At 38.5% G+C, this 18461-nt stretch overlaps 1 protein-coding gene across 2 annotated transcripts; it reads right to left on the bottom strand.

The window, feature by feature from the left end:
• Window positions 1-4397: 4397 nt before the first annotated feature.
• LOC110828928 (methylosome protein WDR77) lies at window positions 4398-18325 on the bottom strand. 2 transcript variants are annotated; one of them, XM_087348518.1, is made up of 7 exons: window positions 18212-18325; window positions 11734-11900; window positions 10818-10993; window positions 10004-10179; window positions 8289-8475; window positions 6933-7010; window positions 4398-4725 (listed from the first exon to the last, which is right to left on the bottom strand). In XM_087348518.1, exons 2-7 carry the CDS (start codon window positions 11890-11892, stop codon window positions 4551-4553), a joined length of 951 nt encoding a protein of 316 aa, XP_087204644.1. In that variant the 5' UTR covers window positions 11893-11900; window positions 18212-18325; the 3' UTR covers window positions 4398-4550. The 2 variants fall into 2 exon arrangements, with proteins under 2 accessions (XP_087204644.1, XP_021917833.1); XM_022062141.2 differs by lacking the exon at window positions 18212-18325 and adding an exon at window positions 14951-15685.
• Window positions 18326-18461: the final 136 nt, after the last annotated feature.

Genomic DNA, 18461 nt, shown 5'->3' with positions numbered 1-18461 from the left:
TGACATGTTTCGAGTTACGTAACCGTCTTCATGGTATAAGGCAGCATAGTGTGGATAGCTAGGGGCATGCCTCTGACACATTCAACAAAGGCATGCCCTAAACGAAAGTTGAATTGAATGTTGAAGCGTAAGTTGAATTGAAAGTTGAAAACGAAAGCTCACGAGTGTAGACATAGCTTTAGGCAGCGGCCGAGATCGACAGAGAACGGTTGAATCAGAGACCGGCAGAGGTTACGATCAACAGAGAAAAAGTCCTGTAGAGGCCGGATAAGGCAGACACCAAGCCTGGCAGCAACCGTGTGAGCTAGAGGCATTGTCTGACAGACAGAGGGTGTCATTCACCGAGTCCGGCAGTCATCGCTTGGGGTGAGTTTTGAAAAAAAAAATCAAATTTTTAAAATTTTTCCAAAAATTAAAAAATACTGGAAATTGTCTGAAATGCCCACAAAACCAAATTTTTTTGAAATATTTGATAAACGTTAAGAATTTGAAATTTTTCAAAAATTTCTTGTTTTGTGCGTCTTTTGGACATTTTCCAGCATTTCCTGGTTTTTTGAAAATTTTAAAAAAATTCAATTTTTTTCTTCAAAATTCACCCCACCAGATGTCTGGCAGAACCCGTTTCTGTCGGATTGTCTCTGAACTACTGTGTCTGACAAACGCGGTCTGTGCCTGAATCGGTCTCTGCATGACACGGTCTCTGACGTGCTTTCTTCACAAAGCCCGTGTGTGGCAGACACCATGTAAGGCAGAGAAACATCTCAGCATTTCACTGCAACTTAGCCAATCCACGTGAAGCCCGCGTACTGGCCACTCACCCACTTCGCTCTCTGTAATGTTATTCTTTAAACATATTACAGCACTGAGGCCAGGGTATTACTGCCTTCTTTCTTCTTCCACATTCTTAAAATTCAGCACCTAAACTAAATGGTCAATAACTTCTGTGTCTCTCTCTCTCTCTCATATATATAAGCGTTTAGATGCCTGTACAGTAGGCATTTCACTTCAATACATTTTAATATAAGATTTAAAAGAAAGATATGCAAGATCATCCTCCCTATATAAATATACAGACTGCCTGTGAAGGAGACTGATATTATAGCATGACACACTCTTGTGTAACTTTTCTGCCTGTATCAAGGAATAGGTAACTCTTCTTCATTGATCTTGATACCGTAGTTTTCAATGTTTTCCAAAATCTATCAAAACTGACTCCTACAAAATATTTCCAGCTTCTTCTGTAGTGATGCAGAAAATCTGTCATCAGTGAAGTTAAAATTTTGTTTAATCAATTTTGTGGTGAAACATGAAGTCAACCGCCACCCACCTCATAAAATGGATTTCAGTTGAAACGCATCTTGTCCCATCAGTCCTTCGTACTCGACATCTATTTACTACTTAGCAAAATATGAAGTAGAATTAATGGCAAGATGGAAGAGAATAGAGTTGAAAGAAGTCTACGAAGCCTATCTGTTACAGGAAGAGGGAACACAAGATTTATTCAAAAGAATGACAATATTTGGAACAATCTGAAGTTAAAAAGAATGGACCACACACACACACACATCATGAAAAAGGCTTAAAATTATGGAGAGAGATGACAGACAAAGCGACAAATAGCCTACAAAATATAATTATAGAACCCAATGGAACAAACAAAAGAAATGCAAAGAACAAGGAGAAACCTTCCGAGAAAAAGCTCGTAAGGAATCAGGGAAACGATTTATCAGTAACAGACATTCATAGAAGGTAAACAATAGCATACAAGACAATGTCGCATATGAATAACAAAGGAAAAGATACTGCTCAAATAGATCAATAAACCCAAAAAAATAATGTGAGCATCATAAAAAAATTGTGGCATGACCCCCTACACAAGACCACAATAGAGACAAAAAAGATAGAGGTAGAAGAAGTTGATCAAATTACCATAAAAGAACTAAAATTAGCACCGGAGTAAACCGAAAAGCCACTCATCCAGATGGTATTAACTCTGAAGTAGCCAAGTATAAAGGAGAACCTCTCGAATTAAGACTCAGGAACTTACTAAATGAATGCTGGCAAAGATGCAAAATCCCTGATAAAAAGGGAAAAAAATCATTATTTTAAAAATGGAGATAGCTAATTCTCCAAAAATTACAGATGACTCAGTCTTCTCAACACAAGTTACAAAATATGCTGTAAAATTCAGACATACACACTCAAAGTTATCACTGATAAATTATTCCTGGAACAGTGCATTTGGGCAAGGCAGATTGTGTATCGACGATGTTCTCGCACGAAGACAAATATCGGAAAAGAGAAAGGAGTTCAACCTGGAAACACACCTGGCTTCAAAGACTATGATAAAGCATTTTACCATGTAGATAGGAACAACTTACGGAATATAATGCAAGAAAGAGGCTACCCAATACATTTGATTCAAGCAATCCAAAGCTTATATGTTGAAACAAAAGCAATACAGACAAGAAATCAAATTACACATGGAATACAAACAAATCAAGGAGTTAAACATGGGTGCAGCTTATCTCAAACTCTATTCAACATTTATACAGATGATATGATCGGAAGTCGAAGAGCCAGAATAGAAACAAAAATAAAATTAAATGACAGAATTTGTTTAAATACAATGCTCTTCGCAGACAAACAAGTAATCTCACAAAAATCAGAACATAGCTTACATAGGCCTGCTCTTATATAAAACTTGCATAGAAAATATTGAACCTACTAAGAGGCCATATTAGGTAACTAGAATTAGTCAGTAATAGAACATTGGGTGTCTTTTACTAACAATTTTTTAAAAAAATGGAAAGGTGTAATCTGTACCCAAATACACAATTTCAATATACGTTCTTTTAGCCTTTAAAGTACCAGGCTTTAAATCCCCATGTACCCTGCTGGCCCAATTTAAATCCCACAGTTACTCACTCTATGCTGTATTGTTTTTTTAATGCAAGAATGTATCTCTCTTAAGACCCACATACAATGATGAAATAAATTACACGTTCAGAAGAGTTTACTTTACCGCTTGGAATAATTCCTTGAGCTGTTGCTTCACAAGCATGACTTTTAATTTGAAGGACTGTCACACATATTTATATTTTCTGCTAGTAGATGCATATTTTGAAATATATTCTAAAATGAGTAATTTATTTACCTAAAAATGTGAACGTATTTTGTAAACGCTTCTTTTCCTCCTGACAACTACAGAATTATTTGTTCGTGCTATACTTGCACATTTAAATAGGTTCAACCAACTTTTCTCCCCGCATTATACAGTCTACCATTTGAGGGTCAGTTTTGCTTGGTTCGGTTTTTAGCACACAGAAATGCACAGTCGAACACGACGGGCCTCACAACAGTGTACGCGCATCGCTTAGTGTTTCATGTGCTTTTTCTGCAGGTGGGAAAACTGGGATGATGTTGGGCTTGGAATTTCCTTTCCATTTACTGCCCTGTCTTCCAGTGCAAGGAAAAGGTCACAAACGAATTGTTTCCTCAATTGCATGTGGGTAATTTCACTTGATATGGTTTCTGTATTATAAAATAATTCATGACAACTAAATAAAAGTTTTTTGCTCACTTGAAGTTCTGCAAGTTACACCAGATCTCTTGCCCATCCTGTCACTTGTATCAGCGTAGGTTATAGTTTGCACTACTTGGGGTTTCAGAGCATTATTTGCAGAATAAACCTCCCTCAGCTACACCTCTCTTGTCTTTCCAGTGCACTGTTGTGATATTGCTATCATCTCTGCTTATTATATCCCATTTTTTTCTTTTCAGGGCCATAGAACCAAAATTTTGTGGCATTCCTTTTGTTATGCCAAATAACGTTACAGTAAGCAATTTCCCTGTTGTAGACATCATTGATGGTAGTAAATCTCAAAGTGTGGTGTGTATGATACGTAACGTACGCCACACGGCGTGGCATGTAAACCAACGTTTTTTTACTGGCTAGATTAGTTTTATTAACCAAGAACAGTTCAGTATAATTATCATATAATAATTTTCTGATAATTATTGTAATAAATACATTTTTTAAAAGTTTATTAATTTAAATCTTACAGTTATGTTCACTATATTTTTGGAATTTCTATCTATTGGCGACTTTAAGAAATTTTGAATGAATTGTGACATTTGTTATAGCGAATGTTCTTAAACCGAGATTTTCCTGTACATGAATTCATTTAGGAATTAGAAAATGCTTTGTAAAACATTACCTTAAAAAGTGGCCAAGAGCTCATGGAAGTGGGACAGAGTGGTCCCAACTATTATAAGCAGTAAAATTATAAATCATTTGTAACATCACAGGAAAAGGATCAACTGGACAGCCAAAATTCATGTCAGATAGGGAACAGTAATGGGCATACGGCCATTCACAAAAAAACAACAGATAATTGCATTAAAATGTAGCCAACATACCAAAGAAAAAAAATATCACAAGTTTAATTGTACTTCCCAACATTTATGACAGAAAATACATTCCCATGACACCACTTGAGTTATCACATGGAATGACAGATTATTTCCTATCTAAACGTTCTTCACTTTTATTTCAGTTCTTGATCTTTCTCCTCAATTATCCCATTTACCTCCATTTTGTTAGGAGAAACGACAAGCTTATGCGCCAAAACTTGTTTGTCCCATCCACAGGAGTACAAAGTTCCTTTCCTGGAGTGCCATGCCAATCCACGCACAAAATCACTGTGGTGGTCATCTGCATATCTACGGCAAAAGAAAAAATTGCACACTTAATCATTAGTATAATTCTGTTGTGTTCATCAGATATCTAAATTGAGTTTAGATAAATATAGCCATCCTATTTGCTACACACTTGCATGACAACAAGAATGAACACAAAACAAGTTAGAACTTAATGTTACAAAAGGCACCGCATAACAGCTCACAACAGGTCTAGACCCAAGCCCCCACATCTGACTGCAGTAAAGCTCTATCATGGTGGGAAAATTTACTTAACTTGAGGTAAATTTCAGCAAACATTGGCCAATTTATTCCTCCAGATTGAATTGTTGCACCAATTCTGCATGGAAGGGAGTGCAAGGAGAGTTAAGTGAGGCTGTGGATTGGTGTTTTGAAGAGGGGGGGAAAAGTGGCTTATTGTGGAGTGCTGGTAGCTTTCAAAAACACAAAGAAGTCTCATTAAACACATAACTAACTAGCTAACTACATGGCTTACTGAACCCGATGATTCATCACCAAATTAACCAAAGCCCTCCACCAGACCCTGCCTGACATTATCCTCCCATCTACGTCTAGGTCTCTACAGCGGTCTCTTCCCCACAGGCTTCCTGACCAATACCCGATGCACACCTCTTGTCCTGTTCATACGTGCTATGTGCCCTGACCATCTCTTTCTTCTCGACTTAATCACCATGACAATATTGGGGGAGGAGTACAGATTTTTAAGCTCATCATTATGCAGTTTTCTCCATGCCCCATCATCTTCTCTCTCAGGCTAAAATATCTTCCTCAACACCCTATTCTCAAACATATGCAATCTGCATATGCAGACCATGTTTCGCACCCATACAAAACAACAGGCAAAATTATTGTTTTGTATACTTTAATTTTCAGGTTCTTAGAAATCAGACGGGAAGACAAAATATTTTGAACTGAGAAGTAGCAAGCATTTCCAGAATTTAGTCACCTAATTTCCTCGTGAATATCATTTTGATTCATTATTGTTGTTCCCAAATATCTGAACTTTGTAACACTTTCAAAGGATTTATTAGCCACCCTAAGATAATTCTAACCGCCTGTCTGCTGGCGACAAGATACTAACATGTACTTAGTTTTTTCTGAATCCTAATGTTCCATGTACCAAATCTCATATCCTGTTCCAATTGCCATGGTCGTGCCAAAGAGTCCGTCCTAGTCCGAGTTAATTTTTTCATAACGGTGCTTTCTTTACGGTAAAAGGTAGTTAGCATTATGCTCAACCCACTACCTTGAGGACCAGGGTATCACTCTTAGTCTGGCGCATTGCCTTAGACCTGTCCGGCTTGGGTGACCCTACCATGAGCCGAAGCTCCGGCCGTCATAGCCCTAAGGGTCATTTGAGCACAAAAACCTCCTCACCCAGCAAATTTCCTTTGACAAGGTGGAGATACCTTTGAGAACACATAAGCAGAAAACAATTTAATGTATTTTGCAATGTGTTCTGCTGATCAAAACATGTCAGGAGTGAAATGTCTGAAGCCCAGAATATGAGATGGTCATAAAATAGAAGCTAAAATATGTAAAATGGTAAGTGACAGTTACACTTTGACACAGTTGCCATATGTGTGGTTCACTGACCTCTCTCAGTCACTGTAAGCCTTCTTCATAAAACTAAATTAAACATCTGACCTCAGAAACAAATCCAAAACGAACAACTTTCAAGCTGAAGAACATAATGAACATAAAAACTGTCTTCTCTGTCACAGGATTACTTCAGTCGACTGTTATGAGTATTTTGTGCATTTATGAGCTGTACTGCAAAGTTTGAAACAGAATTACATGTTTGCACATTGCAGAAATGTCACCATTTTGTGCATACATGCTGAATGTGACAAATGTGTTTACAAAAACCTGCAACTGATGGTGGTAGCCATAAGGGTTTCAGTCAAACATGCCATCTGCCACAGATGTGCCATTTCACAGAGTTCTCACATGTTTTTCTCATTTCCAAATATTAATATAAAGTATCAGGACACCTAATATTTTAAGCACATACATAAAAAATGTCTTAGTATAGGAATAGCACATGAGAGCATTTTTTGTGATTAGAACAAAAGAACATTAACACAATATATAAAATGTAATTACAAGACCTACAGTTCACACAGTTAGCTGTACAAGAATGATGCAAATAAAGATGGCTACTCTGGTTGAGTTACCTGCAATTAAAAAATAACAGCAAAAATACTTACATTATATTTGGAGCCCTGGCAGTACAATCTAGCACCTTAACTTTGGAGTCATCTGCACACACTGCTAGCAATTCTGGCCTAAAATCAAATTTATATTCCACATAAAATTGTTCCATTATATATGTATATCAACTTACACTGCTTAAATCCATTCCACATGTGTATATATCTTCACAAAATAATTTTTAATATTATCCTCATACATCCACATAAGTCTCTTCCCATTTGGTTTTACAACTAAAACTGTGAATGCATTTCTAATTTTTTCCCATACCATACTTCTTGCTTACTCAATGCCATCTGATGTACTCTGAATGTCAAGCTGGATCAGTGTCTCACACGTTACCATTCATCGCAATATGGCATTGTTTAATGCACTCACTATGCCAGTGAAACCACTAACTTCAGGTACAATTTGCACAGCTAAAATTTAATATACTTTTGTCTTGCAGATGCAACGTTACTGTGCTAATGCAGATATGCCAGCTACAGGGTTGCTACACACATCCTCAGACAGCTGTTCCCCTTCTTGTCAAGACATTCCTCGCAGGCATCCTCAAATACCCAACTACAAATTGAACTATTCTGTTTCAAGAAGCCAATGTTTTACATGCATTTTGTCTTATGGTCTGGAAGGCGATGTGCAAGAAACCATAGGGCATCTGGTACTACTGCAGAATGGGAACTGCCAACATAAGCAGGTTGTGTTTTCAAAATGTCCACATACCTGCCACTGGAATATGGTATTTCCATTACCATGGCTTGAACAAAGAATAAGCAATACTCTAATGTCACCTACACAACACTCACGATTCAGAGCAATAAATATTGGACGTCCCGTACGTGTGGCAGCAGAATGAACATTTCTCTCTCTCTTACAAAACATTTAACTTGTGTATTTTATTGTCTTCATACAACTATCAAAAGAACCAACTTTGTTTCAAATTTTAATACAGCAAATAAACTCTGTACTCAAGACCTAAACCTGGTGACAGAGAATCTCAATATAAGGCAAGTCAGAGAACTACTACACAGATCAGAAGGAACCTTCCACTCGTGGAGCAGGCACAAACGACACTTTACTGTTGTCAGGTTATTTAAAGAGCTTTAAATCGTTTGCTACCGAATGGTTACCACTGAAGTAAACTGGGTGAAGAATACAAGTTATGAAACTCCTCTTTAAATACTGCTTGATTTCAAGATTAACTTTTTTCACAATTGAAATTTATGAATGACAGCATTCATTTCTTGAATTTAAAGAGCTCTTAATTTCATTGAAAGTATACCACGAGTTGTTACTGTAATTTCTACAGAGCTCATCTCTGCAGTTTTAAAAGGATTTATCATCAGACTTACCGGTGATGAGCAAATCTCAAACGATGAACTGGACGAGTAAAACAGTCTGACACCCCAAGTGGTTCCTTCAACTGCCGGATATCTGCTATTATTACCTCCCCAGACCTTGAACCAATAGCCAACATATCACTTCTTGACATCTGCCAAGCAACTGCTGTTAACTCCTGTGATCCATCACACAAAGCAACTGAAACAAATCACAACCTACCTCAATTCATACCAAACACATCCAGTGTCTGAAATCTAACCCCAAAGATTTTACTTTACTTGAAAAGTGGTATTAAACATGGCAAGTGAACAAAACAATGTATTTTAAATCTTAAACAAGCAGCGACTGCACAGCCACAGATGAAGCTGCCTGTCCCTGACCTCAATCCATATCTTTACAGGTATGAATGAATTCACCATTCTTTAGGTAGATGATATTCAATAACAGGCACAAGGTAACTCTTCTTTGTCACTGACATTCTCAAGCATCTCTTCTGTCTTTTGCAAAGCAAATACAGGGAATATGACCACGCCCTGCAACGCAAAATCAGAAGCCTGTTACAGGGCAATGACATTCAGGAAAACTTTCTTCACACAATATTGCCATATTTTGATGAAGAAGAGTCAGACAGTATAATCCCATTTGCAGCACACACATTTTCTATATACCTCATTGATCCTGGTAGTCATTTACATCTGATGCACATCTTGTAGTGGGACAATCAAAATGTCTGTTTGTTGGGCTGAATGCACTTCAGAATCCTGTGAGATTCAACCCTATCCCACAAGAAGGAATGCCAAAATGTAACAACAATATAAAAAAACCCAGTCAGGTTGTATCGAGACTTGTATCATGTTAAACACAAAACCTCAAATTGGTAAATTCCAATACCACCACAATTGAATGGTGAAATGAAACAAAAATCAGTAAAGCAATATAACAACAAAGCCAGGATGTATACGGACCTGGTAGTGACAAATGAGGGTAGGAAAGAATATCAATGGAATGATGTTTATCTCTGCACCAGATGGATGGAACATTCAAATGCAACAACTTTAACAACCATAACAACAACAACAACAAAGCAATGGCTGTATAAAGGCTTGACAATGGCCAAGTTTAAAAAGCAAAGTAACAGAAACATATGTGGACAATTAAAAGTAACAGTGTACCTAGTTGTACATAGACAGAGTGATGAAACAGGTGATAAAGAGGTCACAGATTAACTGCAGGCTGTTCTAAAGAGCAATAAACAAACCTGCAGCTCAACCATCCATCCAATGGCTCTAAAGCCCATATCAGGCCTTGGCCTCCTTGAGGTTTCTCAACAATTGATTTTTACGGGGTGGGTTGTCGGCCACACGCCCAACCAGAACTGATGGAGCGGTTTGAGACACCTTTTGTCTGGCCCCTAAGCATTGACCTGTCCGGCAAGGTTGGACCTACCAGTAGCTAAGCTACCGCCGGCATAACTCTCCGCTTCAAACAGGAAAGCTCAACCAAGGATACTTAAAACTCTTTAACTACATCATTCAGTATTCATTTAATACCATTGTTCTGTTGCCTAAAAGTAAAACTAAATGTGCAGCTTTATTCAGAACAGAAATGTAATTTTCAGTAAATTTGCCATTGTTGGTGTAGCCCCAGGGAGTCCATAATTTTGAATTGAAAGAATACCTATAAGTCTCCAAACAGATAAAACTATTTTTATAAATAACGATCATACCTTTAGCAGGCTTCGCATTTCGGGTATCCCATATAAAAGCCATACCATCAAGCGAACACGAAGCAAAGATACTGCTGCCATCCTGAGGATGTGCACACACACAGGAAACTTGGTGTAGGTGTGCAGGTCGGTACGTATGTTCAGAAGTCAGTGACTCTACACTCCATACTTTGATACTGGGAAGCAATAATTAAACATGCAGTTCATTTCAGATAAATAAGATCCGTATAATGACAACAGTAGCAGTTGTTATTGCGGTTACACTAGTAAATACATAATTTAAATCAAAGGTAAGTACATTATTAAATACATGAGCAATTAAGTTATTGCCTATAAAAAAATTATGTTATAATCTGTGTTAACTTATTTTCCCAGAGTCTGGCCAAGTGGGAAGTTAATCCCTGTCTTTTGCTGCCACCTAGTGTTGAAAAGAAACTTTCCTTATGATGTCAAAGAACAAACATGCCACACATATACAAAACTAAAACTTACACATGCATTAAGCTATCTGATGCCTTCTTTTCACACCACAGAAGCAAAGCTAAAGAAAGTTAATTCTTTTCAATCTCACTCGTTAAAAAGTATTATTCTAAAAAAAGTATAAAAATGCATATCCAAGACAAGAAGCAGTGACCGCTAGAACAACCTGTAGATACACATCCTGAACTTAACACCAGATTATATTCACATTGTTAGTTCCCCGAGTCTCAACATCAAACGACAACTTTAATATTGCCTTTATAATTTTTCAATGTAATGTCCATCACATACTGACAAATTTCCAAGTCCATATACAAATCACAGAAATACTTACTTCATGTCCGAACCGCCTGTAAGAGCACGCGTTCTGTCTGAAAACACAGAGACTGAGAGTATGCCATCATCATGTTCACAGACAGAATTCAGCGATTCAAAACGGAACGTATGTTCATCTGCTGACTCAGACAGGCCCAACACTTGCACTAAACCAGAATCTTCACCAATTATAATCTGTAAATAAAACAAGAAACATCAACTTGCATACTGGCCAATAATTTAGTGTCTGCAAGATATAAAAGTAGGAGCCAGGGTAGCTCAGTCAGTAAAGTGGCTGACTACAGACTGGTTGACCATGGTTTGATCCCCAACATGGGCAAAAGATTTTTCCTCTGGCCTCTGCGTCCAGACCAACTCTGGGGCCAACCCAGCCTCCTATCTGACGGGTACTGGTGTCCTTTCCCGGGGGTTAAGTGCAACTATGATGTGATGCTGACCACTAACCCGAATCTAGTGCCAAGGTTAAGAATAAGTAGGAGCTATAATCCCCCCACTTAATGATACCTGCACCTTGTTGTGGTGGTGGGGCTAGAATACCTCAGTGACCCCAAGAGCTATACTGGCGGTAGCATAGCTACTGGTACGGCCTCCCTAGCCAGATTGGTCGAGGGGGAGAGGTTAGACTAAGACAGGTACCCTGGTTCTCCAGGTGGGGGGTTGGTCGCAAGGCTAACAACCTTGCACTGTAAAAAGGAAGATGTTTCAAAACATCAATCAAAGCCTCAGACAGAATGGACCTAACAATAGGACCAAATGGAAGAGGCGAATTGAAGAGGCCATGGACCGAATACGGACCGGAAAGCCAGAGAAGAAGAAGGAGCTATAATCCCCCACCCCCAAGCACTTAAATGGCATGCAGAAGGACAGCTTTTACTGGAATAAGTAATATAACATTAACCTTATTTCAAACATACCTTCTGTTTGTCTTCAAGAAATTTCCCATCAGAGACACCAGTCTCACATTCTATGCCAGTAAGACATTTCTCTACATTTGGAGCTGAATCAGGATCAAGAAAGTACCACACAGAACCAGTCCACAAACGCCCAGTCAAGTTAGAACATCCAAGAAGCATAAATCCATCTAAAGGAAAAAAGATTTCTTCAGTTTAAGCTATAAAACACTACTTTACTTACTCTATCTAGACCCATATTTTCTAATAAGTACACATGTAAGATCAAACAGCGCTAAAATCATTCTCACCATATTTGTATCATTACACTGATTCATTTCATATAAAGCAAAGGAAGTTGTTAATATTTATTCAACAAAGTTTCAAGTTGTTCTTTGACCATGTTTCGTATCCTGTAAACATAAAAAGGCTTACAGTATACCTCTCTAAGAAGTTCAGGGTTTTAGAGGTATCTGTCACCTCTATCTTCACGACTGGAGCTTCCCTCCTCTTCCCCCTTAAGAACAGCCTTCCTTTGTACTTCATGTGCATGCTACCTATTTATTTAATTTCAAAAACTGCCACATTAAGTTTTGAATGAATGATAAAAAGAGACACAATAGTTCAGTCAGTATAGTGACTAGTAAATTTACATTTGATGATAAACATCTAAAAAATTGCACCCTTCATTAAAATACTTTTTATGTTTGAGAATGTAATACAACAATACACCAAACATGTTAAACAGCTATATATTTGTTTATTTTTCAAACTTTCTGAACCACTCCAACCAGGGACAGCAGAGTCCTGGATGAGACTGGTTATCAAGGCTGCTTAAGAAAAATACATTTAGGTGATTTCGCTTATCATAATTTTAACGACTTGAAAACTGAAGATTTCTGTCTTCTGGGTTATTGCGCTGTGTAGTCTGGTCGATGTTAACCAATGTTTCAGAGGTCATACTGCCTCCGTCATCAGGGCGATGAATATGCCAATAGGGTGTGAGGAGCCTCGGTTGCCTTCCTGCCCTACGTCGGGACGACCTTCAACCGCATAAGCAGGTTGCTGGCCAGGCACGACATCAAGTCTGTTGGTCTTCCGCCAAAGAAAATTCCCAGTTTTCTCCGGCCAGTAAAGGACGACCTAGGACTGAAGACGCCTGGCGTATACAGAGTTCCCTGCGAGTGCGGAAAAGTCTACATCGGCCAGACAGGCCGTTCCGTTGAGGCCAGGATCAAGGAGCACGAACGCCACATCCGGCTCGGGCAGCCCGAGAAATCTGCGGTTGCTGAACACCGCTTCAACTTGGAACACAAGATACAGCTAGAGGACACTTCTATCCTCTCCTCAAAAACCGGCTACATGGATCGGTTAATCAGGGAAGCCATCGAGATCGAACTTCATCCTGATAACTTTAACAGGGAAGATGGACTTCACCTGAGCCGGTCCTGGAAGCCTCTTATCCACACACTCCGAGGACTCCGAGAACGAGCAAGAGTGCGCCGCCAGAACCAACCAGACCACTAACTCGGCCCCTTTCAGGGCCCTTATCCATACAAATAAACTCACCTTTCTCTCTCTACTTTCTCTCCCTCTCCCACTCTCGCCCACGTGCTACCATTGGTCCACTCCCATACCTGCTCCCATTGGCTCGGGGCAGGCTACACCTTTCACTTCCCTGCCTATAAAATCCAACTCCTCACACCCTATTGGCATATTCATCGCCCTGATGACGGAGGCAGTATGACCTCTGAAACGTTGGTTAACATCGACCAGACTACACAGCGCAATAACCCAGAAGACAGAAATCTTCATACTCACCGCTGTGAGAACCTCAAGTCTTACGACTTGAAAACTACCTCTGTGCAACTGACTCGCCCAATTCATGCGTCTTCCTTTTTTTCAGCTGTACATCCTAACATGGATAATTGCCAGTTACTCAGACAGATTAAGAAGAGTGATGTAACTGAATAATTACAACCAATCTACTGTCAGCAATAGCATTTTATGGAGAAATGTTTTAAAAAAATTGTTTATTCCCCACAGGCTTTCATTGAAAACTTTCTCAATTCCTTCTTCCTTCATTGTTCTTGGTCTCAGATTAAAGGCAAACTACACCAACAATACAAGAACAAAAAAGCATTTCCAATACATACAAGTAGACTACAGAAGATTTCCGTCTTCTGGGTTGTTGCGCTATGTAGTCTGGTCGATGTTTACTAACGATTCATCGCCCTGATGACGGAGGCAGTATGACCTCTGTAATGTTGGTTAACATCGACCAGACTACACAGCGCAACAACCCAGAAGACAGAAATCTTCATACTCACCGCTGTGAAAACCTCAAATCTTAGAAGTAGACTACAGTTGTGAAGCATGTGAGACACCCACAGGCATGAGGCCCTGGTACATCGCCCAACCCCTTTGCCACCACTAACTTTAACTGGATAGGTTATGAACTCACATTAAATGTCTGTGAGATTTAAGGCTTTCACAGTGATGAGAATTCAGATTATGGTCATCTAGTTTATGATGCTGGGTAAGCTTGTAACTGTTTAAAAAGGTTCAAAAGGAAACTGTCACCTACATCTTCATGGTGAACTTGTGTAAATCACATACTTCTATGGAAAACTATATTTGTGTTGAAATATAACAAAAATTCTAGTAGTGTCTAACAATCATATGCTACTAGCATCTGAGAATCCATAAATTGGGAAATTTTGTACAAAACACATTATTACAAAATAATTTTAAATTTAGTATTTTGGGTGGAAACATTTAGAGAAAAGTGAGCATCATACGTTGAAGGCCTCTAATTACAGCCTGTCAGTAATAAACCACAGTCTGACAAATTATTCAGGGTTTTGTTGAAAATGTTCGGTAAGCAAAATGCGATTACTATTGTTAATAAATGCAAATAACTGCTGGACCTCACATAAATGTAGCAATATTGTTTTCCGATTTACGTTCCTGAATTTTAACAGACTGCCCAATTTAACTAAACGTTCACTACACGATCACACGTTACATTAGATTGAAAATTACAATGGTGTATTGTTGGGGTTACTAACACAAAACACAAATTCTGAACAGGAAGACAGGATTGAATATTCTTTTTAGCGCAGCAAGTGCCTCTATTACAAAAAACAAACTCATAAAAGCCCGACATATATGTCACATGAGACATTATTTCATGAAAATTATCACAAGCACACTCACATGGGCCTTGAACGGTACTTACCGTCACATAATTCAATAAAATCTAAATGTTTCTCAACCTGCACTGGTAAACCTGCCGGTTGATAATTGCGATATGCTTCGGCGTTGCGGTTAGGCTCAACTTCTACGCACACGGTCTCCATATATATCAATTTATTAGTCAAATACACAAAATATCAAAACACCCTTCAAACATAAGCTAGGAAAGATCACTATTTATGTCCACAGATACAAAACCTAACCAAACTACTGTGCATCAGTCCACAGATGCAAACATAACCACAGATAATAGAGGTAAAATAGAATAGAACAGAATTTATTTAGATTCCACAGAACCTTCATAGGTTTAAGCCATACCACAATTACCCGATTCTAATAAAGATGACACAATTATGACAGTAATTTACCATGTTTTTGTCGTTTTGCCATTTCTTGCAGTAATGTTTTCAATGCATACTGATATTCCACTCAATCTTTCTTGCCCCAATACATTTCTCAGATGGTAAATTTCTTAAATTTTATGTAACTAAGATATCTATTTTGTTGGTACAGGCAACCAATATGGTTTATTAAGGGCCAAGGACTTGAGCTTGACATTCCAATGCACATATCAATGTCATTTACATCTATTGTTCTGACTTCTGCTAAATGGGTATGTTCTGCGCTTGTGTAATTAGCGACTGCCCTGATCACAACACATCATTTTATGCATTTAAGAGTAAATTAGTGCATCTATGCACTAAGTTTTTTAGCCAAAAAATGATTGAATACTTCAGTGATGGCAGTGCAGTTCAACACAACAGAAAAAATGTGAACTACATCATTTACCATTACAAAGATTTTGGTCTCTCTGCTGAATGGCACTTCTTTGCAAGGAGCCATGGAAAGGGACCAGCAGATGGAATAGAAGGGTCAGTGAAATGGCTGGCTGCAAAGATAAAAGTCTACAGAAATTGCACAGTAATCAAATTGAAACACCTCATTAACTTCAACAACTGCAACAGTAATACATACGTTACATTCTTTTGTGAACAAATCCTCAACTACAAGAAGGAACATTCATACTGATTTCATATTGCAGTTGCAATACCAGGAACTCAAGCTTATCATTTCTTCAAACCACCATCACTACAGCTTTTATTTGTGTCCACAATCTTTCCCAACACATCGACTAACAAAGAAACCTACGTCAAACAGCACAGATATACTCGTATCTCAAATTATTATATTTTCACGTGCTTTCTGTCAGAATGATCACAGATGGTTAAGTATTGTTCAAGGAAGATGACAATATGTCCTATGTGAGACTCATGCAGCTTCATGGACCAAACTGTCTCAAGAGAGACTACTACTGCTGGACTGAAGATAACTATGTTCTGCTGGTCACACACACCCAGCACTGAGACAAGCTGAACATATCCTTTTTCACAGGAGAACTGCATCCTATTCCACCTGAATAACCTAAGGACTGCCTGAAGCTGCAACTCCTATCTTTTGACAGTTCTGAGATACATACCATCATAAATCTCCACTTATGCCTAGCATATGTAATTTTATGATAAGTTTCAACTGAAATAAATACTCACATTAGATGATAACAATAATTAAGTAGATATACCAAAAAGTATTCTCATAAATGTACAAATTCAGGAAAAATAATGTGATATAATCAAATGTTCAAAAGTTACTGAATTGTGAACTTTGTAAAAACAGCATATGTAACATTTTTCTCTTGTACACACTTCCTTAAAACTGATATCTGTAAATTGGTGATATCAGGGAAGCATGCGTACTACGGGTCTTCAATTTATGCGGTAACGGCCATGTTTGCATTGCGTGCTCGGCACGTGCACTGTTGACCTCAGCCAGACTGGTGCGTGTCCTTCCCGTGAGTCACAGGCGAATCAGTTTCAGTGCCGCTAGCAACAGCGAACTACGAATATTTCTCGTTACTAATAAATGTTATTATATTAATTGTTCTTATCTTAAATCACAAAAGATGTTCAAAGTGACTTCCTTGTGCTTGCAGGCAAGCTTCACATCTTGTTAACATATTTCTAAATACTCGACGAAGCTCTTCTGGGGTAATTGCCGAAATCAGTTGTCGAATATTTTCTTTAAGTTCTTCTGCAGTGTGCGGATTGTTTATATAAACTTTGTTCTTCAGCATGCCCCACAGGTAAAAATCGCACGGGTTTAAGTCTGGGGAACGTGGAGGCCACTGATCGATAACTTGTTTACCAAACACTTCTCTTAATGCTAACATCGACCGATTAGCTGTGAGCTGTAGCATTGTCTTGCATGAAGAAACTGTAAGTCTTTTCTTCATTGATCATTTCTTGGAAAAAGGGTCTAAGTATTAAATTTACATAACGTTCAGAATTTATTGTTTCATTATAAAAGATTGGCCCTATTATTCTCTTGGAGGTAACTGCACATCAGACTCCAACCTTAATGTCATGAAGAGGATGTTCATGCAACTGATGTGGATTTTTGGAACTGTAGTAGCGGTTGTTTGACTGTTGACATATCCACTTAAATGCAGCCATGCTTCATCACTAAAAAACAATAGCTGTGGATTAACAATCCCATCATGCACGGATCCCAACAACCAATTGCAAAAACGAATCCTAGCACCAGTGTCAGGATTTGTGAGTCTCTGAACAACAGTGGTCTTATATGGTCGCAATTTCAGAAGTCTCGTTGCTGTGTGAGCAGATCCCAATGACACGCCAGATTGTGCAGCTAAACGTGCCAAAGATTTCCTTGGACTTTTTTCTAAGAAAGCCCCAATTTCATTCAATTTCTCTTCAGTCAATACACTCCGTTTCCTGTTATTTTTATCCAAAACTGATCCCGTACTACGAAATTTTTTTACTAATCTCTCTATCATGGGCCTGCTAGGAACACTTTCACCAGGAAAATGTCTGCGATATTTACGGCGGCATCTTCCGTAGGATGATATTTGGCATATGTTTCGACTAAGAACACACGTTACTTAATACTATACACCATATTATCAACGTCAATCCGCGATGAGACACACAATGAAACTGATTCGCCGGTGACTCACAGGAAGAACACGCACCAGTCCTGCCGAGGTCAACAGTGCACGTGCCGAGCATGCAATGCAAGCATGGCCGTTACCGCATAAATTGAAGACCCGGTACTTTATAAGGAGTTACACAAGAAAACCACTACGAATCACTAAATTACATGACAGTGAAGCAACATCCATTTCTTGACTTGACACAGAATGACACATTAACAAAATAAAACATACCCTCAAAGCTTCATCGCCAGAAAAGAAATGTTATGAAGCTGGATGTCTTCTGGGATGTTGCACCATGCAGTCTGGACTCCATCACCTTGATGATGGAGGCAATAAGCTTTCTGAAACATTAGTCAATATTTACAAAACTGCATGGTGCAACATCTCAGAAGACGTCCATCCCCAATGTTATAAATATCATATTTATTTGGCAACCAAGGGAAGATTCTTCTATATTACTCTACTTAGGACAATGGGATGA

Source organism: Zootermopsis nevadensis, unplaced genomic scaffold (genome assembly GCF_977971745.1).
Source record: "Zootermopsis nevadensis isolate Lab colony 2312 unplaced genomic scaffold, Znev_1.0 Znev_ptg000013l, whole genome shotgun sequence".
NCBI classification, from domain to species: domain Eukaryota; kingdom Metazoa; phylum Arthropoda; class Insecta; order Blattodea; family Termopsidae; genus Zootermopsis; species Zootermopsis nevadensis.
Note: the sequence above shows the minus strand (reverse complement) of the source record. Positions and strands in the feature narration are given on the sequence as shown.

Bases quoted from the DNA above. Each gene is read 5' to 3' on its own strand.
- LOC110828928 (XM_022062141.2), bottom strand. From the start codon at position 15,071: ATGGAGACCGTGTGCGTAGAAGTTGAGCCTAACCGCAACGCCGAAGCA. The intron at 10,180-10,817 runs GTAAGTATTTCT...ATTGCTTCCCAG, and splicing joins ACAGGCGGTTCGGACATGAA to TATCAAAGTATGGAGTGTAG. The intron at 4,726-6,932 runs GTAAGTATTTTT...CTTTTGCCGTAG, and splicing joins GCCAGGGCTCCAAATATAAT to ATATGCAGATGACCACCACA.